General features: G+C 56.0%; 1 protein-coding gene and 1 non-coding gene across 5 annotated transcripts; both read right to left on the reverse strand.

The window, feature by feature from the left end:
- Positions 1-1,486: 1,486 nt before the first annotated feature.
- BCAP31 (B cell receptor associated protein 31) lies at positions 1,487-26,811 on the reverse strand. 4 transcript variants are annotated; one of them, XM_029240599.1, is made up of 8 exons: positions 26,749-26,811; positions 25,638-25,766; positions 24,087-24,250; positions 19,606-19,753; positions 4,878-5,013; positions 3,892-4,012; positions 3,005-3,105; positions 1,487-1,848 (listed from the first exon to the last, which is right to left on the reverse strand). In XM_029240599.1, exons 2-8 carry the CDS (start codon positions 25,727-25,729, stop codon positions 1,810-1,812), a joined length of 801 nt encoding a protein of 266 aa, XP_029096432.1. In that variant the 5' UTR covers positions 25,730-25,766; positions 26,749-26,811; the 3' UTR covers positions 1,487-1,809. The 4 variants fall into 4 exon arrangements, with proteins under 4 accessions (XP_029096432.1, XP_029096433.1, XP_029096434.1 ...); XM_029240600.1 differs by lacking the exon at positions 26,749-26,811 and adding an exon at positions 26,297-26,465; XM_029240601.1 differs by having other exon boundaries at positions 1,491-1,848; positions 24,087-24,187.
- LOC114906633 lies at positions 21,147-21,249 on the reverse strand. The gene has a single exon (XR_003796458.1). It is a non-coding gene; the product is annotated as a U6 spliceosomal RNA (small nuclear RNA).
- Positions 26,812-26,970: the final 159 nt, after the last annotated feature.

A 26,970-nucleotide genomic window follows, 5' to 3' on the forward strand; every position in this document is an offset into this window, starting at 1 on the left:
GGCCAGGGCCCTGAGAGCAGTGGGCTGGCCCCATTCACTTGGGAATCTGTCCGTCCAGTAGGGGCTGAGAACCCAGTGACCAGCAGCCTAGCGGGGAAGACAGGCAAGGAAATGGAACAGCCCAGACCCGTGGAGCCCACGGGGTTACCAGAGCTGGAGGCAAGACAGGGGATACTGTCGGGCACAGTCCCACTCAGAATGGAGGCTGCCGGAGGAAAACAGCCCTCAGGATGGGCCAGAGGGGGCTGGTTTCCTCAGGCGGCCCTCCAGTGTAGGCTGGGCGAGCACCTGGCTTTTCACCTGTCAAGAGTCTGCTGCCCCTGCCACTGTCTCTTCCCGTCCCCAGCCCGGGGCCTGATGCCAAGGGGGTTCAGGGACCACCTGGGACTGAACAGGGAAGAACCTAGAGGCACACTGTTTGGACTTTGGCCTGTAGAAGTTCAGAGAAGAGCGAGCTCAGGGAGGCCGAGGTCGTCAGGGAACACTTCCTGGAAAAGTGGGCCTGGCCCTCAGCCTCGGCATAGCAACCAGAGGGCGTCACCTGTGGGCTCCCTCCCCGGCAGACACCACCTAGAAGGCTGCCCGGAAAGGGGCGGCATTCCTCGTGAGAACATGGGGAAACGACAGCCCTGAAGGGAGCCACCAGCCTGCGCCTGGCAGGAGGAGCAGGTGTGCAAGGCTGGGTGTCAGCACCATCTTCAGGGGCCCCTTAATTCCAAGAGAAAACACCTCCGACCTTACCCCAATTCCCCTCGCCCAGCCCTCAGGGCCAGCAGAGAATGAGCACTAGGGCCTGCCCAACGGCGGCCACCTGCCAAAGCCAGCCCAGGGGGCCGCCAAGGGGGAGCCCGCTGCCAGAGCAGGCTGTCCGATCAGGGCGGTGCACCTACATGTTCACGGGCCACAGGTGGCAGAGGAGCACTTCACCCGCCCGGAGGCCCTCCCCACTGCCTCGCTCTGCCCTGGGCCAGTCGCAGGTCACTGCCAAGGGCAAGTCTCCTCTCTTGCCAGCATTAGTCAGAGGTCATCCTGCAAACCTTTGGGAGGGGGTGGGGCAGGGAGTGACTGGTGGCACTCTGCCATGCTCTATCTGTCCTAAATGTGATGAAGAGGACCCAGAGGAGGCAGGCGAGTCTGCCACCCGGAAGCCCCAGCGGTTTACCTTGCCTCTCAAGCTTCCCCGGGCCCAGCAGCCAACCCCCAGGAAGACCGACAGGACGGACACACCCCACGTGGCCATAAAGCGGGGCCTGGCCTGGGGAGCAGGAGGCAGAGGGGCAGAGAGGGCAAGTGTGAGCCTGCGCCCAGCCTGGGATGAGGGAGCCTTTAGGGGTTTGAACAAATGGAGACAAAATGTCTGGAAGGCCTCCAGGGCAAAGACTGGAGCGGGGATCTCTGTCCGAGCTGCCTGCCGCCACCTTCCCAGCCACTCCAGGGAGAGGGATCACAAGGAGGTCTCCCTGCGGCCTCAGTTATACGCACGCACCACGGACACAACACAACAACGTTTATTTTGCCCCAAGAGAAATTCTACTCTTCCTGCTCCACCTGCCCTCCTGCAGGACCAGAGAAAAGGGGCCTTGGAGCCCCGAGCATCAATGCGCAACACGAAGGGGCTTAACCCAGCGGGAAGCAAGACCTGCCGCAGCCTTACTCATCCTGGGTGGGAACTGAGTTCCCTACAGAATGCTGGGAGAGCGTGGAACTGCAAGCGGCATGAGGGAACGGAAGCGGAAGGGAGCGAGCCGAAGTACCGAGGGAGGCCGGGCTCTCGGGAAGCAGCCAGCCACGGGCGGGGAGCAGGGGCCCTCACTCCTCCTTCTTGTCCGTGGGGCCATCTACCTCCGCCTGCAAAGGGGACAGAAATTGCAAAGCAGTGGGTTGGCAGGCATACTCCTCCCCTTCGCCTTCCAGCCCCTCCACCCCAGAGGCCCAGTGGGGTGCCCCTTTCTGAAGATGCCAGGCGGTCAGATGAGCAAGGGACCCCCCCACCAGCAGCACCTCACACTCTGCCAGGCTGGGAGTGGCCCCACTCCACGAGGGCTGTAACCCTAACTCCAGCCAGGCGGGGGCGTGGGGCGAGGGGAGACAAGCCTCTGCTGTCGCTCTTTTCTCAGAGCCCCAACCCCACAGCACCACCTTCTCCTGGGCCTCACTCACACCCACCCTCGTGCCCACGGCTGTCTCCGAACTTGAGCCCCTTCCAAGTCCCAGTTCAGGCTCTTCCCAACTCTGCACGCCTTCCACAGGTCCTGCCAGTGAGCCCGCCCTGCACTGAAGCTGTTGGTCCCCCTTTGGGGGCTGGGCCCTCCTTCACCTTCCACGGTGCCCAAACTCAGGACGCCAAGCACTGAATCAAACCATCAGAACTTAGGGGTGTTTTCCTAGCCCTTATGCCCAATTTCCAGGCCACCTGAGCTTCCAGACGCAGGCAGCCTGGGGACTCAGACCGGGCCTGCGGGCGGAGGTGGTGGCAATGACTCGGACCTACTGGGTGGGAGCTGGCTGTGATGTCCCCAGCTCTCGGCCTCACATCACCCCGCAGCCCCTACGGAGGGAAGGCCAGCAGCCAGCAGTGGAATTTCCCCTGCACGTCTCTGGCCGGTACTTGATGGGGCCCTTCAGTAAACCACACCATGGACCAGGGGTACGTGTAAGGGAAGGAGCCCTTCTCAAGGGCACTGATGCTGGGCACGAGGCTGGGCAGACCCACAATGCAGAGGGCTGATCCGACTGCCAAGGCGACCTTAGTAAGTGGCTGCCATCTGCCAGGCCACACCCCTCCTGCTCCAGAAGGGGTTCTGGCTGTTGGGCCCATGCTGGCCCCAGACTCAGCAGCAACAAAGGAAAAAAGGGGGACTGGGAGAGAAAGCAGCCAGCTTGCTGCCGAGGCCTCTCAAAGGGGACACGTTGGCCCTGAGGCTAAGGGAGTGGGAGGCCTGCTCTGCACCTGCGCAGGGTGCGGGGGGGCTCGGTTCCAACAGAGCAAGCTGAGTGTGCTGACCTGCAACTTCGCGTGCTCCTCCAACAGGCGGTCGTACTCCTTGGTCAGGCCCTCAGACTGCTTCCGCATGGCCAGAGCCTCATTTTCAGCTTTCTCCAGTTCTGGGGATGATGCAAGTGGTGAAGGAAGGAAAATTAAAAGATGAGGATTAGGGAGAAAAACACCATTTGCTGTAGACAGCAGATGCAGCCGCCCCAAATCTGTCCCCAGTGAGGGTGTCTGGGAGACCACTCCTCTCAAGAAAGCTCCTCTGCCAGCTGCCTCGAAAGCCTCCAAAAGTGGGGAAGGGCTGGCCAACAAAGCTGGGACAAGTAGAACACCGAGGATCGCCCCCCAACCCCTTTAATGGAGGGGTTGCATGGCTCTCAGCAGGGGTGACCGCAGGGAGGCTGACAGCATGGGGCAAACATCTTGGAAAGGTTGGGGGTAAGAGCAGGAGGCAGGGAGCAGAACCCCAGCCTCAAAGCTGAGAACGAGAGGTGTGTCGAGAGAGTCCTTCAGGAAGGGAGCAGATGGGAACATCTCAAGCAGCTCTGATGCAGCCTTTCCTTCCCCACCCACCAGGCCCCTGGTGACAAGGCACACAGCACCACTCCCCATGCCTGGTGCTGGATGAGATGCTCTGGAGTTAGCCCATGGGCCTCTGGGGTTCCTGGGCCCTCCTCGGTTGGACCCTGAGTGCACTGCTAAACCACTAAGCCCCACCGGCTGGGGCCAAGCCCGGCTGTGTTTGGGCTGGACGAGCAGGGAGCCATTTGTTTGTTTTCACGCAGCTCCTGAGCCCGCGTGTGAGCTTGTTATTAATACTTTGGCAAGAGAGGTGTGGCAGCCACCGGCAGAGGCTCCCGAGCTCTGGGGGCCGCGGGCAACCCGACGACAGTGCTCACTTTGCTTGTTGACAGCCAGCTCGTCCTTCAGCCTTTGCAGATCAGCCTTCAGGCTCCTGTTCTCTTCCTCCACCTTCACTTCAGCGTCCCTGCCATCCAACTTGACTCCACCGGCAGCTTCCTAGGAACAGTGCCAAGGGCCTGGGTTACTCGGGAGGGAGGAGGGAGGAGGGAGGGAGGGAAGGAGTCCAGCTCCGTCCTCCCCACTGAGCTGTGATTCCTCAAGCTGCCCTGGGCACTTGCCCCTTCGGAAATGTCAGCACAGAACTGGGCCACTGCTTGTTCCCAGCCACCAGGCAAAGCCCAGGCCAGCAGGGCCACCTGCTACAGCTCCCAAGCCACACGCCCTGCCTGCCCTGGCCCCCAGCCCTGCCTCCTTTCTCGGCAGCTCCTCCAAGTTGACCAGTCCATCCAACGACTCCATTTGCTGTCATCTGGGGATTGCTGCCAGTGACCCCCAGCTGACCAATGCCATCGCTTCCTCTCCCCAAGCTCCACAGCTCACTCCAGCCGAGGAGCCCCCAACTCACCCCTGCTCTATCCTGCCTATGGATCCAAGTCCATCCGTCTCCTTCCCAGCTTGGCTCACACCTCACCTCCTCTGACAAGCCTTCTAGGACTGCCCCGCCTTGTCCCCAGATGATAGCAATCCTCAGGGGACCAAGATTGGTCCTATCCTACCTTGTGTTCTTCTGTGCTAACTTGCCCAATGTGCACAGCACAGGGCTCGGCTCCTTAGGGAGTCAGTTTATCAGGGAAGAGTCTGGCCTGGATGCACAGCGGGTAGAGGCAAGAGAGCAGCAAGGGCGCCCCCCTTCCCATCGCGTCCCCCAGACCCCTCCGGTACCCACCCCCTTCGTCCCTCCACCCACCTCCTCCGCTTTCAGACAACAGCAGTGTCGCACGTTTCCCAGCCTGACAGGCTAACGGCAGCTGCTGTGGCCCGTAAAGAATGTCACGTGGGGGGTCGGGAAGGCCAAACTCACCTTCTTTAGCTGGTCATTCTCTTCCATGTACTTCTTGGCCGCTTCACTAGCGCTCTCTGCCTGCTTTTTAAAGGCTTCATTGGAGGCCAGCAGCGTGGCCTGCTGGGAGATAAGAGTCACCAGGCGTCTAAGCAAGCTGTAATTGTTTACAAAAAGAAGGGAGAAGTGAGCAAAAGAAAGAGGGAAAGATGGCTAGCATGAACTTCTTTCGTTTGCTCCCACCCCACACCTGCCTGCAGCCTAGACCTGTCCTTCTGGATTGCCAGGGAGGCAAAGCAAAACACACTGGCAACGTGAGGGGAAAGATGGAGCCAGGAGCTGTCCTCTGCCACCAGAAGGATTACTAGTGCCCGCAAAAGGCCGCTCACAGCCCTGGGGCTCTCCTCCAGCCCAGAAGGCACAGGAAGCAGGAGCCTGATAGGACACAAGGGGCCACGCTTAGATACAGCCTAAAGGCCTAGAACCCGGCACTTTACAGGGCAGGGCCTTGACGTGCCAAAGCAGCCATGCTGCCACTTTCCTCGCTGCAAGGCTGGGCTCGCCTTGATAAACAAGGGCAGCCCAGGACTTCCCTGGTGGTCCAGTGGTTAAGACTCCGTGCTTCCAATGCAGGGGGCGTGGATTTGATCCCTGGTTGGGGAACTAAGATCCCACATGCCATGCAGCAAAACAAACAAACACACCATACAAGAGCGGCCAGTGCTGCGGGGGCTTCCAAAGGGCCGGCCGAATCCTCCAGCCCACCTTGTGAGACAGTTGCTACTACTGCCCCCGCTTCAGAGGGGATATGGAGGCTCAGCATGCTGAAGCAATTGGTCAAGAGCCAGAAACGAATGTGGCTGGAATCCGCACTCCTGCCTGTCTGACCCCAAGGCCTGAGCTGCCAACCACTACATGTTCTCGATTTCCAGGGAACCACCAGCTGGGCCAAATGAGAGAGATGGAAACAACCCTTCTCTCCTCACCCCCTTCCCAAATGCAGTCTACAGGCAGCTGCCAGACCACACCTGTTAGAAAACATCACCACCTTGAGGTTTCCCCAGGCAAGGGGGACAGAAAATGAAAAATCAGGGCCCAGGCACACATCTCAGGTTCAGGCCAGCCACGAGAGGCAAGCACGTGGCAGCTGAGCACACGCTGCTCCATTTCCCGACAGCCACCCTGCCCTGAGATGTTAGCTGGCAGAAGAGAGGATGGGAGGACTCAGAGTGGGGGGCAGTGGGGGCACTTCCCCACATGCCTGGGACGGGCCTGGCCAGCCACTGCCCCGAGGAGGGTGCAGAATAGGCAGGCCCCGGGGACGAGGGGAGGACTCAGCATGTCCAGGGTGTTTCCACAACAAAGTGCTCGCTCAGAGGAGACAAAGGAGCTGAAGCCGCCTGCTCCGAGCCGTCTTCTCTGGCCTTTGCAGGGCTCTTGTGGACACCTGCTGCTCATCAGGCCCAAGGGGACGAGGGGACTAGGGAGGGATGGGAGAGCAAACAAGGCGCCCAGCTCTCCCTGGCCAGGCCCTGGCAGAGCCCCAGCTGGGAATGAGCCCTGATGGGGAGCGGCTCGCAGGGGCTGTGAGGCACCCATCACGCTTCCTGGTTTAGGGAGCGGCTCCAGGGGCCCCTGTCAGGACCGGGAGAGCCAGGCTACTGGTTCCTGGCAGGAAGGGAGAGTTTCCAGTGACATGTGCTCTCTAAAATTAGCGACCAAGACCTCGTGGCCCAGGGCTCAGGTTTCCCTGTCTCAGCCGCAACTGCCCACCAGCCTGCCCCCCACCGGGCTGAAGCCCTGGAGGTGGAGGGGGCTCCCGAGTGCCCCAGGAGCCAGAGAGAAGCAACGTGCCTGAGTCACATAGGCAGAGTGGCAGTCACTGGGGGAGCCCAGAAAAAAAGGCAAGTCTGACTAAGCCCCAAGCTTGCAAGCACAGGGCGCTCAGGCAGCTCTGAACAGATCCTGACGACGTGGAGGAGGCTGCTCCTCCCAGCCGGAGACTGGGTTGGGGGGGAGGGCACATGTGCCACCTGGCAGACCCAGCCAGCAAAGATGGAGCAGGCAAGCCCAAAGGTGACGCTCCCCCTTCGCTTGCGCCCCCCCCCCCCCCCGACGAGGCTGGGCAGGCGGCTGACATGGGGCAGGACTCCAGCAGCACTGTGAGCCACCACAGCTGTCGCCCCAGTTACCCAGGGCGGCCAGGCCCAGGATGGTGGTGGCAGCGAGGACCACAGCAGTACAGCAGGGGCCGAGCTCTCCTCGGTGCCGTCCCAGCCCATCCCCACTTATGGAGAACCAGGGTTGCCAACAAGGGCCCGGGCAAACACGCGGTACCCAGCGCCAAGAGCTGTCCAGGGGGCCTCCCGCCACCTCAACCCGCTCAGCCCCCTGCCCGCCCTCAGGGTCTCCCCCTCAGTGCAGGGCAAGAGCGTCTAGGGTAGATGCCCCTCCCCGACCACGTGTCTTTCACACCATCCATCCCCTTCCTCTCCCTTCCTGTTAGACCTGTTCCTCCAACCCAGCCCCAGACGATTCTGGGTAATTCCTCCCTCCAGGAACCTCGCCCCTCAAGGCTCTGCCTCCCACCAGCCCAAGCCCCTCCTCTCTTCCTCCATTCCTCAACCAACACCAACCTATATCCTGCCCTGGCCATGCCACCAGCATGATCACCGGTGCCCTAACCGCCCAATCCAAGGAGCACCCTGGAGTCCTTGGGGCACTCGCTCTGTAGCACTTGTCACAGCTGACGGGTCACCCCCTTGGAACTCTCCCCTACCCTTGCCTCAAGCAAGCCTCACCGCCCACCAATCCCACCCCCGACAGGGGTTTATCTCAGCCAGATCCTGACACCCAGCTGCCGACTCACCGGTGGCTCCTGCGTGTCCCCGAGACACGCCTGACTCAGCCCATCCATGACAGGCCAACTGCTCCTGCACCGCGCTATGGTGGACACCGTCACTGAGCTACCCAAGCTCTTGGGCCTGCACGCCACCTTGGGCCCCAGTCATCCCTGTGGCCTCACTGCTTCTTTCCTGGGTGACTTTAATAGCTCCTAAGTGGCCTCCTCCCTACCCTCCACCATACAGCTTTGCAATCCATGCCCCCAAGGAAAGCCAGTGATCTTTCTCCAAGACAATCTGATCATGTCACTCCTCTGCTTCCATCCCTCTGACGCACGCCCACTGTTCTGGCTGGCACACAGCCCTCTGCGAGCTGGCTCTTGTCCCCTCACCACCCGCATGGCCCTCTGCTCTACTAACACCAAACCACTGGCTGCTCTTGAACACGCCAGTCCTCACTTGCCTCATCTCCTGTCACTGCACGTCAGCCCACCAGTCTGCAGGGGTGTCTCCCCTTCTCTTTGAGAACTCTCGCTGATGACTCAAGACCCAGCTCCAGGGGACTTCCCTGGTGGCGCGGTGGTTAAGAATCCGCCTGCCAATGCAGGGGACACGGGTTCGAGCCCTGGTCCAGGAAGAGCCCACATGCCGTGGAGCAACTGAGCCTGTGCGCCACAACTACTGAGCCTGTGCTCTAGAGCCCACGAGCCACAACTACTGAGCCCGCGTGCTACAACTACTGAAGCCCACGAGCCTAGAGCCTGTGCTCCACAACAAGAGAAGCCACCGCAATGAGAAGCCCGCGCACCATAACAAAGAGGAGTGCCCGCTCACCGCAACTAGAGAAAGCCCACCTGCAACAACGAAGACCCAACGCAGCCAAAAATAAATTAAAAATAAATAAAATTTAAAAATAAAAAAGGGGACATTTAAAAAAATCCGCCTGCCAGTGTAGGGGACGTGGGTTCGATCCCTGGTGCGGGAAGATCCCACGTGCCGCGGAGCAACGAAGCCCGTGCGCCACAACTACTGAAGCCCGCGAGCCACAACTACTGAAGCCCGTGAGCCACAACTACTAAAGCCCACAAGACACAACTACTGAAGCCCGTGAGCCACAACTACTGAAGCCCACGAGCCACAACTACTGAAGCCCACACGCCTAGGGCCCGTGCTCCGCAACAAGAGAAGCCACCGCAATGAGAAGCCCGTGCACTGCAACGAAGAGTAGCCCCCCGCTCGCCACAACTAGAGAAAAGCCCATGTGCAGCAACGATAGACCCAATGCAGCCAAAATAAATAAAGACCTAGCTCCATTACCACTCTCCCCTCAAAGCCTCTCCTGAACCTCCCAGGTCCCCCTTCCACATCTTCCCGCACCAGCCCCTGTGCCCCCTCATCTGGTTGCACGGTTCTTCCTCTCTTCTCCTCCCAATCATCTCCCCGCATCACACTGTCACTTGCTCCTCAACTGGCTGCCCAGCCACAAATGCCTTCAGACCAGGGAATGCACCTTCAACCTCTACACGCCCCCCCACCTGGTCCACTGGGAAGGGACCCTGCAGATGACTCCCCCCCATCCCCCATGTGTGTGATGCCACACCTCAGGCCAGGACAGAATGTGAGTCTGTGGCCCTGGCTCTCCCCAAACTCAGCCTTCCCTCGGCCCAGGCGCACAGAGGGGGACACAGGCAGACACGGGCGGGGCTTGCCAGTCAGTTGAGCAACAGGGTGACGAGAAACAGCAGCAGGAAGGCGCCATGTCAGACCCGTGTTGATGAGCCAGCCAGGCTTGTGACTGCAGCGGTAGCTGAATAGGCACTTGGGAAAACACTCATCACCAAAGCTGGGGGCAAAGCCCAGTGCCCCGGCCCAAGTCCAAAGGGTGCCCCTGCAGGGCCCCCGGCTAAGCCAAGAGCAGCATTCCCTAGCACGGCCGACCGGGCCTGCCCAGGAGCTGGCCTTCTAGAACTTCTTAGTGCCCCTCACACATTAGGCCCCATGCTCTTGTGCCTGTCCCCAATTCACCCAAGATCCAGCTCCAACACTCCCCGAGAGCCTCCACCCTCTCCCAGGCACATCAATGTGCCCTCTTTGTGTCTGTCCCCTCAGTGTTCTGAGTCTCCACCGAGACCCAGGACAGAGCAGGGCATACGGTGGAAGGTGCTGAGCTTCAGAATCTCCAAATCTCAACAGCCCAGAGATGTCAGCCTAGAAAGAAGGCTGACGGACTGCTGTCCCCACTCCTGCTGGCCATCCTCCACCGTGCTCGGCTTCACTGTCCAAGTACTGTTATGCAGGTAACTATTTCTAGCCATTTCTGGACAACAGGTGAGAAGCCACAAGCCGAAGGGATTTCCCAAAGGTTCAGGGCTGGTAGAGGGGCCACGGTCTGGGTTAAATGCACCCAGCGACTGGGAGAGAAGTCAGTGCACGAACCGTAAGAGAATCCAGATGTGCCCTTGGCAGACAAACGTCATCCCCAAATACCTGAATTCAACTGGGCTTTCTCGGTAAGATGTTTCTGGACGCTGAGTGGGGCTTTCATGCTTTTATAAAAGGTTGAGTAAACAAGGATCGGCAGGAGAAACAGAGCCAACCATATCAAGCTATGGAGACGTGGTTTCACATGTGCTTTACACCGATCCTGTCTCCCTCCTGTGGGCGAACAGGGGGAGGCAGACTTGGACTTTACAGGAAGTGGGACAAGAGCAAGGAGGAGGGTCCTCCCAAGTCCCAAAAGGAATATTCTATGCTTGTGGCCCCCCCTTGCCAATCCTGCCCACTAGCATTTACCAGGCATCTCCCAGGTGCCACGCCCTCGGGTCACTCAGCCCTCAGGGCCCCGCAGCGAGATAGGTGGGCAGGCAACTCCCCTCACCCTGCTGCCCTGGGGAAGCGGGAAGCTGGTGTCACAGCGCCACCTGTCGACTCTCCAGGCTGACTACAGCTCTGCCTCTGGCGCCGCTCCACAGGGTGGCAGGTGGACTCCGGGTGAACTCGGCCCAGCTCGCCAGCAAAAAAAACACTGAGGAGGCGGCGGCGCGGCGGCGTGGGGAGGTGGCCACCGTGGCGAGGAGCCAAAAGCCAGGTGCTGCCCCAGCAAAAACTTCGGACAAAGCAGACCAGTAATAACAGGGTGGAAGCCGCCCCAGGAAACTCTCACCCTACAGAGTCTGGAGTCATGAAAATAAGGAGGCAGCAGAATGGGAAGAAGGAGAGTTTACTCAGAAAGATTCAGGGAAAATCTTTCAAGGGCTGCCCCCATCCATCTCAGGAGTACATCTCAGCACACACGCTCGGCCTTCCTCTTAGCCCTTGAGTTCGGACAAAATGGGAGGGGGCCAGGGTCGAGGAAAGGCCAAGGCCCTGCAGCAACTCCAGCTTAAGCCCAGGTGGTGCCTATCTACCCTGGGGACAGCAAGGCCAGCTAGAGGGAGAGGGAGCGGGGGCGGGGGGCCCTCTAGAACTGAAGAGAACCAGCGAACAGGAGCGAGCCTGTCACGTTGCCTTCTTGAAACCAGGGAGCAGAGGGATTCTGTATAAACTGGGGGACAGAGAGCAACCAAAAGAGGCCAGACAACCTAGACAGATGTTCCAGGGCTAAAATATGCTGGTGGCCCCCTGGCTACTTCGAGGGAATGGGAAGGAGGGAGCTGTCGAGCCCCAGATGTGCCCCACGTGGTACTCCAGTCCAAAGGCAACAAGGCAGTGTCTCCAGCAGGCGATGGCGATGTGCTGTGGAAAAAGCCCAGGAAATAGGCCTGGCCTGGGCAACCAACAAAGCAAAGAACGAGAGGTGGCATTGGCTATGCGGTCCAATACAGAGGCCACCAGAGGTCCTTTCAGTTCAAATAAATTAAAATTACATTAAATGAAAAATCCAGCTCCTCAGTCACACCAGCCCCATTTGTTCACAGCGAGAGTGTCTCCAGCCTGCAGGCAATTGGTCACATGGTGCTGGGCTGGAGGAGCCAATCGCCCTTCCCATCTCCAGCCCTGCTCTCCGCTCATCCTACCCTCTGCCTTCAGAGAAAGGGGCCCTCCTGGAACATCAGGCTTCCGATGGCCTTGGAATCAGGAAGACTGAACCCCTGTAGTTTGGCACCCTGCCCCCAAAGAGGTCATTCACCATTTGCCTTTAGAGTATGAAGAGAATTCTTCGGCCAAAATCCAGTAGCTGAGCAAACAATCCATATTTTAAAAGAAGCCAATGCGTGTCAGATGGTCTTCCATGGCCTCTTCGTAGCAACTCCCCCCGCATTAACACGGTCCCCCCTTTAACAGAGCCCCCTCCTGGGCCCAGCACCCACAGGACACCAGCACACGAGTAGCTGGGGTGAGTTTGGCTGGGGGAGGAGGGGGGACTAGAAATCAACGGACTTATCAAAAAGGCTCTTACCCAGTGCTGAGCTGTGAAGCACTACCATATTTGTAGTCTTGGAAAATGATGGCAGGGCTTCCCTGGTGGCGCAGTGGTTAAGAATCCGCCTGCCAATGCAGGGGACACGGGTTCGAGCCCTGGTTCGGGAAGATCCCACAGGCCGTGGAGCAACTAAGCCCGTGCGCCACAACTACTGAGCCTGCGCTCTAGAGCCCACGAGCCACAACTACTGAAGCCTGCGCGCCTAGAGCCCGTGCTCCACAACAAGAGAAGCCACCGCAATGAGAAGCCCGCGCACCGCAACGTAGAGTAGCCCCCGCTCGCCGTAACTAGAGAAAGCCCGCGCACTGCAACAATGACCCAATGCAGCCAAAAATAAATACATTAATTAATTTTAAAAAAAAAGAAAGAAAATGATGGCAGCTGATGGATGGATCGTCGGATCAAGAGGAAACAAAGGTCAAAAATCCCTTTACCTGGCCTTCTAAGGTCAGTCCTCCACTTAAATCACTTTATCTTTGGGTAGGCCCCAAGCATCAGATTTTAAAAACCCCTTAGGTTCCCTTATCTAGACACAGATTTAAACAAACAGTAAAAAAGCATAAACAAAACCTGCAAAGTAATCTGGGAAACGTGAGCAATCACTACTGAGTTGGTTACTAAGGAGTTACTGTAAGGTTCTTGTAATAAGCAAGATGCTAGTATGCTTATGGTTTTTTAATAAAGCCCCTCTCTTTTCAAAGCGATAATCCAAAATATTATTTTGCTTGTAAACATAATATTTGGGATTGGTTTCAAAATAATCCAGAGAATAATGGGGAAGGGGGCAATCAAATGAGACTGGCCAGGGAGACACTCATGTTGAAGCTGAGTGACACCACAGGGGGTTGGCTCTTCTATGCTGCCTCCAGTGCTGAGAACCGGATGCCCAGGGCCCTGAGGATTCCTTGGCTTGGCCGCCTCCAACCCTTATTTGGCCTCTCCCTGGGGCAGCCCTCCCCCCACCCTCTGCTCTGGCTGCAGTACCCGTCCTCTCTGTCCTTCTGTCCCACTCTGCTCTCCCACCCCCACTCTCCCCACCCTGTGCCCAGCCTGGAATGTAAGACCCCTGAAGGCCAACACCAGCTTTCTCTTCAACTCCCTACCTAGGCCCAGCACAGCCTACCACATGAGTGGGAAAAATCCCACGAAACTCTCTCACTACTTGGGGTGATACCGGTAACAACTACCATTTATTAAGCACTCCCCACGTGCCAGGCATGATGCTGAGAACATAACCCAAGTCACCTCCACCCTCACACCAAGTGCTCGAAAGAGGCATCCTCAACCCCTGCGCAACAGGTAAGGAAAAAGGCTCCGGAGAGTTAAGTGACTTACCCGAGATCACACAGCTAGACAGTAACAGACCCAGAATCCAAACCCAGCCAGTTCCAAAGTCCACTCTCACTACGCCCATCTGTCTCTCAGGACCACCATGGGCTGTTATACTCCCTTGGGCAAGGGAAGAAAGCGCCCCGTGGCCACTGCAGGTGGCAGAGCCCAGGCTGGACGTTCATCCCCGCCTGCTGGGCCCACGTGGCCTCCGTGGACACGGTGGCTCTGGCTTGTCTCGCCATCAACACAAGCCCCAGCGGCCGCCTGGGCACCAACTATGCGCAGAGCTGAGCGCTGGCAGCAGGCAGGGCTGACCCAAAAGCAAAGAAAGCAGAGCAGAACGTCCCGCCCACCCCAGAGGGTCTGGATGGATTCCGCCCCACCAGCAGTTTAAAGGGCACGATCACCTTCCAGGAGACAACCCAGCCCCCAAGTCACTGGCGGTTAAGCAGAGGAACTTTGTAGCAAAGCACGGGCAGCTCCATCTGGACTGACTGTGGTGACACAACCCAGCCCCAGAGAGGTAGGCAGAAAACAAGAGCTAACTGTGGACCAAGTTCAGGTCACTACAGATCGAGGGGCCTCACGCACAACGGTGGACCTTCCTGGGTCTGGATGGCGACCACTACTTGGGTCCTGACCAGTAACATTTTAGCAAAGGCGGAGAAAACAGAGCACTGCTCTCAGAACATGCAAAACTCAGCCCAGCAAGAGCTGCTGTGCAGCCAACACCTGTAGCTCAATAGGGACGCCGGCCAGAGGCGCTCCCAGAGCAGGGAAGTAGGCACTAAGGCAGCGGATGAGCAAGAGCACGCAAGACAGAGCCCGCGCTGCCGAGTCCACACTAAACGGTGCCCTGCGCCACGCCCATCACAGACCAGAGGCCCGCTGCACAGTGCTGGGACCAACGGCATCCACATCCACATCCTCGGGGCACCCAGACATGTGTCTTCACGAGCACCGCCCCCACCCCCCGGCGTTCCTGCTGCCAGAGCTCAGGAGACCTGAAGAGCTGGGCATCCAATCTAAAACACTCGACACAGCAGTTCGATGAGTTCAACCTGGACATAGGCCTGAAGCTGTCCCTGTGTGCCCAGGACACTCCATTCAGTCCCTAAGGTGAAGGTGGCACAGAGCCAACCAGACTAAAGGGGGTGAGCCCAGGTCCCCACGCTGCCCCTCACAGGCCGCTGGGGCCCTTGAAGGACAGCTCTGTAGGCCAGCCCACAGCACAGCACGGGCCTTGCACGGCAGAATCAGGAGGGAAGGCCCAAATAAGCATGAAGAGGAGGTCTTGGCTAGGCCAGCAGACAAGAGTTGGGGGGTTCCAGGCAGAGGCCACAGAAATACTCAGGGAAGGGGACCCACGAGGCTGGTTCACGACACGGGGCAGCCGAAGCAGAGACTGCAGAGGGCTGCAGGATGTAGGTTTCAAGCCTTGATGCCAAAGGTGCTCTGAAGGCACTGGAAGCAGGGGGCGGTGGAGTCGGTTTTACATGCCAGAAAGGTCACCTGGCTGGGGCAGGGGCAGGGTGGACAGGCTGGGAGACCAAAGCCGGCGGCAGGAAGCCTACTCGGGATGATGCAGCCCCACTGTGGCAGCACTTCCCCGGGTAACGAGGAAGAGAGGCTCAGGAGGTGAGACCCCTGGCTGTGGAGTGGGGACAGAGTTTCAGTTTTGAAGATGAAGAGTTCTGGAGGCTGCCTGTACAACAGTGCGCACGGGCCCAACACTACTGAGCTGTACACTTAAAAATGGTTCAGATGGCCAGTTTGATGTTAATGCATTTTACTGCAATTTAAAAAAGGAAAACACAGGAGCAGGGGAATCACATGGGACAAAAAGAAAGAGGCAGAGCACCCCCAGGCTTCTGAGTAGAGACAGCTGTTCTCAGACTTTGGGGCCCAGCCCACAGAGAAAGGAGCGTGAGGACATGGGAAGGTAGCAAGCTGCCCCACGTCAGGGCGACCACGAAGCAGATGCAAGACAAAAGCCCAGACCCTGCCCCCTGCCCCTCCCCCAGCAGACTGTTGCAGGGAAGTACAGACTTGTCTCCCCCAGCAGACTGTTGCAGGGAAGTACAGACTTGTTTAAGGACGTGATGCGTCCTTTAAGCCTGGGGCCCCTGTTTTCAATTATGAGGACTGCTCAAGGCTCCCCCCAGGTGCTTTTTTTGTTGGCCGCCCTGCACAGCCTGTGGGATCTTAGTTCCCCAATCGGGATTGAACCCGGGCCCTCAGCAGCGAAAGCGCAGAGTCCTAACCACTGGGCAGCTAGGGAATTCTCCCCCAATGTGCTCTTGACCCCAGCCCCATGAGGAACCAGCGCCACCCCCAGCCTCTCTTCTGAGCATTGCTCTCTGCCTCTGTGGTCCCCTCACCCACTAACCTGCTGTCTCTCCCCCAGTCTTGCCTCTCCCTGCATCTGCTTTCATTCCCCTCCATCTCACTTCCAGGGAGCGGCCAGCACCTCCCTGTCGCCCATTCCTCGACCCCTCGGTGCAGTCATCCCCCTCCTCTCCCCCGGCTTCTTCGTTCCTTCCAGCAGGCCTCACCGGCTCCCTTCCTTCCACGCGGGTGGGTGTGCAGCCTTCCTCTGGGTTCTGCCACAGCTGCCACTCTGTGGGCGCCCACAGGAGAACCCACCACCACCTCAACCTCAGAGGCTTGGCATCCTCACTAGTTCCTCCCCTTTCTTCCACCAGCACCTCTGAAACCAGGTTCAGGCCACCAGCATGTCTCAGTTCAGTGACCTCTGACTTGGTCCCCCTGCTTGCAGGCTCTCCTGCTCTACTCCACCCCAGGCGCCAAGTGTGAACACGCAACTCTGACCATGGTGCAGCGCCACTGGAAAAACTCAGTGCTCTACCACACAGGGTTCGGGTACAAACTCTGAAACTGGCATTCAAAACCCTCCACCCTCTCTCTGGCCACTCCTGACCCATCCACCCTGATCCACGTGCTCTTTTCCAAACAGCCTACAGGGGTTCAGGGACTGAGTCAGTACCTGCAAGTGAGACTTGCACAAATACAGATGAGAAAGAGACAGACAGTAAGAGGGGCAGAGACACTTTGAAGAGTACCAGGCAGTCTAGCTGAGAGGCATGCAAAGTGACAATTGAGAGGGGTTTTCCCTGTTTATGATATCAGAAAAATGGGGAGATCGGCCTGATGTTCACCAGCGGGGAATTGGTAGACACCTAAGAATGCTGGCAACAGATGGGTTGTCCTAGAACAATGTTAATGACAAACTCAGTGGAAGACCCATGTTCCCACGTGGTAGTTACAACCTGACCCTGTTTTGAAGAAGCATGTGGCTGCTGAGGTCCCATCACTTTAAGTCTGAATTCTCAGCTCTGCTGATGACTAGTTCTGGGAACTGGGGTCTCTGAACCTCAGTTGTTTCTTCGCAGAGCTACTATAAAAATTAATGTGTGCTTGGCACACTGAACGCTTAACAAGTGGTAGCTGCTATTAGGCACAGAAAAGTCTAGAAAAATATTTAACAAACGTATGTGTCAACAGTGGTTATGATAGCATTTTACAGGATGTATTTTCTTATTTGTTTACTTAAAGCCTCAACCTCCTCCAAAGGTTTTATACTACCAGATTACTTAATAACCCTCAGATGTACAAATGGAGCTAAGAGATTAAAGTCGTTGGACTCCTAACACTTAGACTAATAAGACTGATGTACAGATCGTGTACTTGATCCAGGCACCTTCCTACCAAAATCCAGGGGAAAAAAGCAGCCCGCTATCCAGTCTACGGTCTGAGGCAGGCTATACACCAACCATCTGGCACCAATTGCTCACTCCAATGCACACTAGCTGGCATCTGAACAGAGGGTCGGAACTCGGCGTGAGCTCGGGCTGGCCACTTAGAACCTGTGCAACTCAGGCCGCTCCATCTCTCTTGGGCTGCCCTTTTCCATTTATAAAGGCCCACTGAATTATGAAGGATTATTAAAGTCCTTACTGACTTCAAGCAGAACCAGAACCCAAACAGCTCACACGCACACAGGCGAGGCCACCTGGCCATCCAGTCTTCAAGATAAGCTTTTGTTTTTTTTTCTTTCTTTTTTTCTTTTTGGCCATGCTGCGCGGCTTGTGGGAATCTTAGTTCCCTGACCAGGGATTGAACCCAGGCCCTCGGCAGTGAAAGCACAGAGTCCTAACCACTGGACGGCCAGAGAATTCACACGTAATCTTTTTTCTTCTTGGATGGTTAATGTCATGCAAATAGAGAGGTTCCTCAAGGGCCACAGCCGCCATACAGGATCTGACCCCTAGACTAGGGAGGAGTATATCACCTCAGAAAATTCTAGAAACAATTAAACAGCTCATTTGTGGGCAACTGATGAATCCACACTGATCCGTGGGGTCACGGTTTCCTTTTCTAAGAAGTCACACAAGACCAACCTCACATCCTTTTTTTGATCAGCTACTGGCCAGGAGGGACACGGGAGGGTATGGCAGACACAGCAAGCTAAGATGGACAGGCAACAGATGTACGGCTGCTGGAACAACCAGGCCCAAGAAGTTACTATGCCCGACATGTTTTAAAGGGAATTCGATGAAGCCTTCCTTACACGCCTGTCAAATGGAGAGGCCAGAGCAAAGTGAGGGAGGCAGCTGCCACGACAGAGCACAGAGTGGGATTGTGAGGGAGCATGGGACCTGTGGGCCCAAATCTCACTCTCCTCTCTCAGTCTCCGCACGTCCCTTCAGGAACAGCCGAGGTATAAATGAGGACTGCTCTTCTTTGAATTCACCTGTTTGGGTTAGGAGACTGCCAACTACTCTGTACCCTGACGGCGGTGGTGGTGTTATCCTACTCTGCATTTGTCAAACACTCACAGAACCAGATGCCCATTTGTGCTATATGTCAAGTTTTTAAAGTCAACTGCAGGAATTAAGCTGGAACACCTCGCTTCACAGTGTCGCAGAGAGGACAGAGCTGAGCACACACTCACTCGTCTGGTACACCTGGCTACCCACTGTCCCCTGGCCTTGTCAGATAACACCTGCCCTGGATATCTCCTTCTGGAAGAGATCACAAAAGCAGAGCAGTCAGGAGAGTCTCAGTCCACAAGATCATACTTCTTTTTTGGAGCTTCCTGAAACCCTAAAACTCTAAGCTATGTGTCCAACTCCTCCCAGCCTTCTCAGTTCCTGACTCTCAGAAGTTGGAAGACAGCAGCCTTGCAGATCACTCCTGTGATCAAATGTATCCTCCTGAAAAGCCCTTTCCAGCTCCACCACCCGGCACTTTCCAACTATGACCCAGAGAGGCCAGGCTCAGCAGAGCAACTGACTTTTTTTCTGAAAAACTGAAACCCAGTCATTCCAATGCCCAAGAATCCATACACTGACCCTACTTCTCAGTAACCTCACGGTAGGCTCTTCCCAATAACTCCGGAAGCCCTTGGCCCCCAGGCTCCAATAGGCCTCATGCTCCTGTGACAGACAGGTCTACATCTGGGAAGGCCCTGGGGACAGGGTCGGTCTCAGCCCCTTCGTGCCATTTCTGCCCACTTTTCTCAGGACAGGACCCCATACACAAAAAGCCCCTGTTCAACTGGTCCCTTTTTTTTTTTTTTTTTTGGCGGTACGCGGGCCTCTCACTATTGTGGCCTCTCCCGTTGCGGAGCACAGGCTCCGGACGCGCAGGCTCAGCGGCCATGGCTCACGGGCCCAGCCGCTCCACGGCATGTGGGATCTTCCCGGACCGGGGCACGAACCCGCGTCCCCTGCATCGGCAGGCGGACTCTCAACCACTGCACCACCAGGGAAGCCCTCAACTGGTCCCTTTTAAGCTGGGCTCCAAAGAGCCTCTCCCAGAGGAGGGTAACGCTTGTCATTTACTTCACTCTGTGTACAGAAAGCGAGCTGGTGATGAGACATTTGTCCTAAAAGAACGTGTTGCAGATTACGGCAGAGCCAGAACGTGGTCTTCTGACCTTCTAGTCAGCCCTCTCCCATCCTCCATGCTGCCTCCGGAGGTCAGGAGAAAAATCAGAGGCCTCGGGGGAAACTGTGTGGTTCCCCTAACACAGAAAGGGCCTCCAGTTCAAGGCCACAGACTGAGGAGGCAAAGTCATGGGCTAGCCCACAGGTCCCTTCACAGTCCCTCAGCCCTCCCCACTCACAAGGACAGCAGCAAGGAAAAGCCAGCAATGTAGAGGTTCCTCTGGGCACGGAAAAGCTTCATGTGGAAGTGTTCCACAGCCCCGGGGTTGTTCTGGAGGTTCACCTTCTCCGTCACGTCGTCATACTTTCGAATCTCGCGAAGAGCATCTGTGGCGGAGCAGAGAAGAGATACGGGCATTTAGCTCCCGCTCAGACTAGGCTGGCCTGTCCAGGTAAGACAGGCGGCATGAGCTGGGGCAGTCTTGCTTCCCTCGAATCTGTCTCCCCTGCTATCCCCCTTCTATACACACCTTGGGGGATGCCTTGTCAGAAGCGCTGCCCTTGGACCTACTCTCTCCTCCAGCTTTTCTCACGTCACCCCCCGACCCATTCTACCCAGGCCATGAGCCTGCTCTCCGTGTCAAGATGCTCACCGAATCTGAGACGTCGCCAGCAACAGAGGCAGCTCTCCTTTCCCGTGGTGCCCCCAATGTTTGGTCCTGTTTATCTCAAACTGGGCTGGTCATGGGCCATCCAACTGATAAGCCGGGGTACTCCTGTTTATGGAAATGCCCGCTAGGGAGGCATGAGCTGCCTAGGAGTCAAGACCTGAAGCATGCGTGCTAAAGATTCAAGGGTTTTCACTTCTAAGCTTTATAACCCATTTTATTATTTAAACTCTTTTATTCTGATTACAAAAGAAATTCACACTTATCAAAGGTTCAAACATAGCAGAAATGCAGGAGTAAGAATCCCATAACATAATCACCTCCAGCAGGACCTGCTACATGTGGCCAGCTTAGCTAAAAAGCAGTCATTTTCAGTCCCATTACCTGATGTCATTCTCTTTGCAATACACACATCTGAAATTACCCCAATTACAGGTTTATTGTCCATCTCCCCCAAATTAGACTACAAACGCCATGAGAGCAGAAATCTTTTCTATTACACCCCTAGGGCCTAGCATAGTGCTAGGCGCACAGGGGGCACACAAACACCTGCTGAATGGTGAACAGCCTCTGCTCTGGAGAGCTGCTGCTGGCCACACAGCGCTCTGGTTCACCCGTGTATTCACATCTATGTGTTTGTGGAACAGAAATGGAACCATCACACAGGGAGGGGGAAGGGTAAGCTGGGACGAAGTGAGAGAGTGGCATGGACATATACACACTACCAAAAGTACAACAGCTAGTGGGAAGCAGCCGCATAGCACAGGGAGACCAGCTCGGTGCTTTGTGACCACCTAGGGGGCGGGATGGGGGGGTGTGATAGGGAGGGTGGGAGGGAGACGCAAGAGGGAGGGGATATGGGGATATATGTATACGTATAGCTGATTCACTTTGTTATACAGCAGAAACTAACATAACAATGTAAACCAATTATACTCCAATAAAGATGTTAAAAAAATAAGAAAAAAAAAAAATAAATGCAACCATCCCATACCTACCGCTTTTCTCCCTCAACCCTGAAATCTCTTTTTTCTTGAGGTACACTGATTTGTAACATTATGTAAGTTTCATGTGTACAACATTTCTACTTCTGTATACCCTACAATGTGCTAAAAAACATGGAATGCTTCATGAATCTGTGTGCCATCCTTGTGCAGGGGGCACGCTAATCATCTCTCTCTTTCCAATTTTAGGATATGTGCTGCCAAAGTGAACATCTGAGACATCTTTTTAAGTCAGTACGTAAAGAGCTACCTAAAGAGGGCTCTTAATGGACCCCCATGGGAGAGGGTTAAAGTATCACTGTATGGCTATTGTCTGGTTCTTAATTTCTGGTTTGAGACTGCTTGTTTTTTAAGCTGATCTTACATTATAAAAATCTGTCCCCCTTTACTGGTGTTTTTGTGTTACATCTGTACCATGAAGCAAGCCCTCTTTCAACACTGTTGGCAGGGATATAAACCAGGACAACAATGTTTTTTTATGGACTGCGTGTTCCTGGCCCCAAAAATTCCTAAGTTGGCATCCTAACCCCCAACCAGATGGTATTAGGAAGACGGGCCCCTGGGAAGTGAGCACGAGGCCCTCGTGAATGGGATTAGTGCCCTTATAAAATAGACCCCAGAGAGCTCCTTTGTCCCTTCTTCCATGTGAGGACATGGCAAGAAGACAGCCACCTATGAACCAGGAAGAGAGCCCTCACCAGACACTGAATCTGCCAGCACCTTAATCTTGGACTTGCTGCCTCCAGAACTTTGAGAAATAAATGTCTTTTGTTTAAGCCACTCGGTCTATGGTCTATCGCAGCCCAAACTAAGACATAAAATTTTAAATGTTCATGCCCTTGGGTTCATCCACTCCACCTCTATGAATTTACCTTACAGAAAGATTTGCATATATGTGCAATGATATGAGAATGCCTATAAAGAAGGAATTACAGTATAACCATATGATAAAATACTACCCAATCTTTAAGAAGAATGAGACTGCTATAAAAAAAAAAGGCTAAGATACAGTAAGTGGAAAAAGCACAATCCAAAACAGTGTGTACTGTGATCTGAATCCGAGCCAAAACGGTATGTACTAGTTAATAAAGACGGCAGCATAGAAAATGCCTGTGGAAACATACCATAAACTTTTAACAATACTTACCTGTGAGACATGGGATTATGGGGGACTTTACCTTTCTAGGTTGAATTTGTGAATTTTTAAAGATGTGTTATTTTGTGATTTAAACAAACAAAAACCATGTTTTCCTACACTGTCTTCTGCATCCAGAAACCCCAGCACCTCCAGGACCACCTCTGGCTGATGGCAGAGAGCAGACCGGGGATGGGGGCGTTGGGCCAAACTAGCCCAAGTCACGCAGCAGAGTGCTGCCCTCTATCTCAGGCCTCCAGCCCAGGGTAGTTGACCCTGGACCCTCATTAAGCCCACTCCCCCAGTGAGATGTGCCCTAGGCCCCTCCCAGTGATGGCTAGGGGCCAGCCAGGCCTGCAGCTTCTAGCTGGTTATGTTATGTCATCAGTATTTGCTACTAGCTAACAACTTATTTAGGTAGGCCTCTCTAGATTATGCTTCTTACCCTTAGGATAGAAAGCAGCCTATCATCATAGCAGGACGTCTCTCTAGAACATCCAGGTAGTTCCCTGACCCCCAAAAAAGAAGAATGGCACCTTTGCCAACTACTGCCTTCTGCAAAGGGCCCCCCGGCCCACCCTGCCATACTAGGAGAGTTCGTGGAGTCTGGTTTGCAGAGGGGCAAGGCCCCAAGTGAACACCCTCAGCACGGTCCCTCCCCACCCCAATTCTTGCCCCCAGCCCACACCCAAAAGCAAACGCACACACACCCAATTCCAAAACCCTGCAGCCTGGCTTTTCCTGCTCACGGGAAGACATGCATAATCCCTACCTGTTCTGGACTCAGAGGCCGCTCAGGGAGAGAACCCTGATTGGAAAGAGTTGCCTCTTGGGGCTTTACCAAGTACTTCAAGAACAGTGAGGTCTGTGCGCAGCTGGCACCCACCCTCCACGGCTGGGAATGGATAGGCTGCACCTCACCTGTTCAGAGGCAGTCCTGCCTGAACCTATCCCATCAGGCCCCGAGACATCAGGAAGGAGACACGCCTAATGCTGCAGCTGGTGGGTGGAGCCCTGCACATTCCCCTGAACTATGGCCCCCTGGCCTCCCACCCCCTGCCACATTTCTGCTGGGGACTCAGGGAGACAGAAGGGCTCTGAGTCTAAGCAGGCATCGCACCTTGGAGACAGGACCACTGTCTATGGCAGAGGTGAGCCAATACTTTGGAGACCAAGCAGGGGGATGTACTGATCACTTACCGCAGCAAAAGGCACATTTAACAGACAGATGAGGGCTATACTGATTCCTCGGGTCTCCGAACAATCATGCCACCACCTGGCCTCAGGCCCCACCCCTGTTCATCTTTCAAGCCCCTGCTGGTGTGTACCTCAATGCACGGTTTATAGAACTTCAGAACTGGAAGGACTTCGAGGAACCTGAAGTCTGACCCAGATCCAGAGAGGTCTGGGATTTGCCCCCTAGATATGCTATCAGACCTCTTGCCCCCCGTATACTTCAGGACATGGCGGCTTCTTTCCCAGCTTGACTCCCTATCTACTTGGTAGCTCAGTCCCCTATTTGAGGCCTGTTTCAGGCACTGAGGAAGAGACTGATGTTGCTAAGTGCCCAAGGAGCAGCACTACTTGGACCAAGGTCAGCATGAGCCAGTTAGCTTCTCTTGGTTTCAGCTCTGGAAGGGCGTGAGGAGCTGCCTGAGACATGAGGTGGTCATCGCCGGGTACACAAAGGCCGCCGGTCAAAGTGAGGGCCCTGCCAGCAGCCAGCATCGCCGTCTTTGTGCCTGAAAGGAGCCTCCTCCCCCAAGAGAAAGACAGGCGCCCTTCAGTGGTCTGTCTCTGAGAAGCCAAAGCTGTACACTGCTTACGGAACATGGCACGGGGGCTTTGCAGCAGAGGCTACTTTGGTCAAAGGGTCTAGGTCAGGTAGCTGCCCTCAGCCACAGCTCACTCACCAATGAGCAGTAGCACAAGGATGACAACGAGAACCACAAAGAAGGTGTTGCCATAGGTCACTACCAAGTGCACGAGGCGGGACTTGAAAATCTTCTGCCATCTGTGAAGAAAACAAAAAGGCTGAGGCCTGAAGAGAAAGAACGCACGCCGGGGATCCAGGACCCTGTGAACAGAAATACAGTTTTGCACTCGTCTCCAACGGCTGAATATCCCATACAGATTCAGCCTCAGCCACTTGCAATTCTCCAATTTATGACATCCATTCGAGAGTGTTAAAAAGAAAAAAAAGATACATGTCCGTGTATAGAAATTTCTAGAAAACCAGTCTTAAACACTGGTAGGCTCTGGGAAGGGAAATGGGAAACTTACTTTCCCCTCTGTAGTATCAAAATGCTTGCCACGTACACATTTCTTTAAACTGTTTTCCCCCGTGACCAATCGTGGTTCACCTAGACTCCCACCACCCTACATTACCATGAAGCACCCCAGAGCTCTCTTTCCCTCCATGAATACTTCAGGATACAGCTCTATCAGAGAAGAGCCTTCCAAAATACTAATCACGATGCCATCACCAGACCTCAAAAATATCAACAAGAATCTCGCATCATCAGAACTCCAGAGCCAGAACTCCAAAGTCCAACTGAGACAATTATTTTTAGTTGGTTTGTTTGAATCCTGACAAGATTCTGATTCTGCATTTAGTTGGTAAGTATCTTAAGTCTCTCTTATTCTATAAGCTCCCTCTTCCCTTGCTCTTTTTTCTTTCCCAGTTTACTGTCTGCAGAAACCAGATTGTTTGTCCTACAAAGCTTCCCAGATTGCAGCTCCAAGGGGGCCTCTGTTCTGCATTTCCTGTGAACTGTACGAGGTGACTCAGATCTCGCTTTTGTCAAGAATATTCCTTAAGCAATGTTGTATACTTTCTATCACATCACAACAGGGCCTACACTTTTTCATTAAAAAAGAGCTTTTAAAAAAATATCCATAAAAACACAGCCTTATCTGTAATGCCCCAATTTAAGTCCAAACGTGTTCATATAGTAAGCGTAATTAAAATTAATTTCAAGTTAACTTTCTACAGGTCCTCTGTTCATTGAAAAGAAACATGGCTCCAGCCTTCATAGGCTGAGTAATGCTCATGAGGGCAATACGCAATGCCAGTGAGACTAGTTAAGAGGACAGAAGTCACCGAATCAACGGCAACACGACCCCGTGATGCAAGTTTTGCAGATCCCACAATGCCATCCCCTGAACGCCAGGGCCCCCGGGGGGGCGGCAGGAGGGCATCATTCCCAGAACCATAACTAGGTCTTCTCCCCTCTGGGACATTCTGAAGACCAGAAGGCAGGGCGCACAGGAAAGGAACTCAGCAAGATGTGACAGCAGAACTGTGGGGAAGGTTGGCGATAATCAACACAACCCTTGCCACCCCTACCCCAGACAGGTTCTACCTGTTTCCATCTGGCCTCAGTTCCAGGGCCCACCAACTCTGCAGGCATAAGCTGCGGAGCAACTCTCCCTGGCTCGCCTGCCCGCTCCACGGGCCATACCTTTTGGGAGAAATGAAGGGAATGCAGAGAAGCAGCACAGCAAAGACCTCTGCATAGAGGAAGGTGGCGACTGCAGTCCACTGCAGACTCATCGTGTTGCTAGCAGCTTTCCAACGGGGAGATGTGAGCCTGTTCCCGCGGGAGCACAGAAAAAACAGGAGTCGTGACAGCTGGGCGGCCCCCGCACCCGACCTCAGAGCCTTCCAAGGCCTGGCTGACACGGGCTCGAGCCCCGGCAGTCTGGGCGCTAACACACCCAGAGCCGCCTTTTCGGACAATTCCTTCCCGGTGGAGTCCGGGAGGCTCCTCCCGCCTGCGGAACCGGGGCAGCGCCTGGAATCGGAAACCCGTGGAGCCCGGAGACCATCCTCGCAGCCCCGCGGGCCCGGGCCCGCCCCCCCGCCCCCCCCACGCCGAGGGGAGCGCTGCGCCAGACGCTCCCGCCCCCCACACCCCAGCCCCCGTCTCCGTAACGCCCTCGCGCTTTCTCCCGAAGCTGCGGCGCCCCCGTCCCCCGGGGAAGCCAAGGGGCCCTGGCGCCCGCGGCCCTCCCATCGGGGCCCACAGAGAACCAGCAGCCCCTCCCGGGGTAGGAGCGGGGCTCCAAGGTCTCCCGACCACTGCGTCCGCCTCCGAAGGGGCGGAAGGGCTCGGGGTACCTCAGAAAGCTCCGGAGAGCGACTCCTAGAGAACGGGAGTCGGGGCCAAGGGCAAACGCGGGTCTGGACCCTGCACCTCACGGCCCCATCCAGAGAAACTTCTAGAAGACTGTCTCCTCAAAAGCCGGAGGAGCCCCTCCCGGCCGCCCAGGTCGGCCACGGCGTCCACCCCACTCCAGAGAAACCCCGACGTGGCCCCGACCCGGCACGCCCTCCCAAGCCCCACCCCGGCGGCTCCTCCGGATGGACTTGGCCGTCGTCCCCCGCCCCCGGAGACGGCTCCACCCGCCGCCGCTCCGACTTCCCTCTGCCCGGCCCTGCCCTCGCACTCCCAGCTCGGTACTGGACCCGCGCCCCGGGCCTCGCCGCGCTGCCCGTCGTTCCCCCCCTCGTCGAGGAGCCGGGGCACCTCGGCGACCCCGGAGCCCGGCCGGGAGCGCGGGTTCGCTCACCGAGTTTCCCACACTCAACCGTCACGCCCCGTCGCCGCCGCACTCTCCAACCTCAACCTCGGCCCCGCCCCTTCCCCGCAGCCGGAACCGGAAGCACCCGCCGGGTCCCGCCCCGCCCCCAACCGCCGCGAGGCCCCCGGAGGCCCCTCCCAAGGCGGTTTTCCGCCCCGCCCCCGAGCCGAGGCTCCGACGCCCAGGACTGGGGAAGAAGCTGCGCCTCAG

Source organism: Monodon monoceros, unplaced genomic scaffold (genome assembly GCF_005190385.1).
Source record: "Monodon monoceros isolate NGI ecotype Baffin Bay Population unplaced genomic scaffold, NGI_Narwhal_1 Super_Scaffold_22, whole genome shotgun sequence".
Taxonomy (NCBI): domain Eukaryota; kingdom Metazoa; phylum Chordata; class Mammalia; order Artiodactyla; family Monodontidae; genus Monodon; species Monodon monoceros.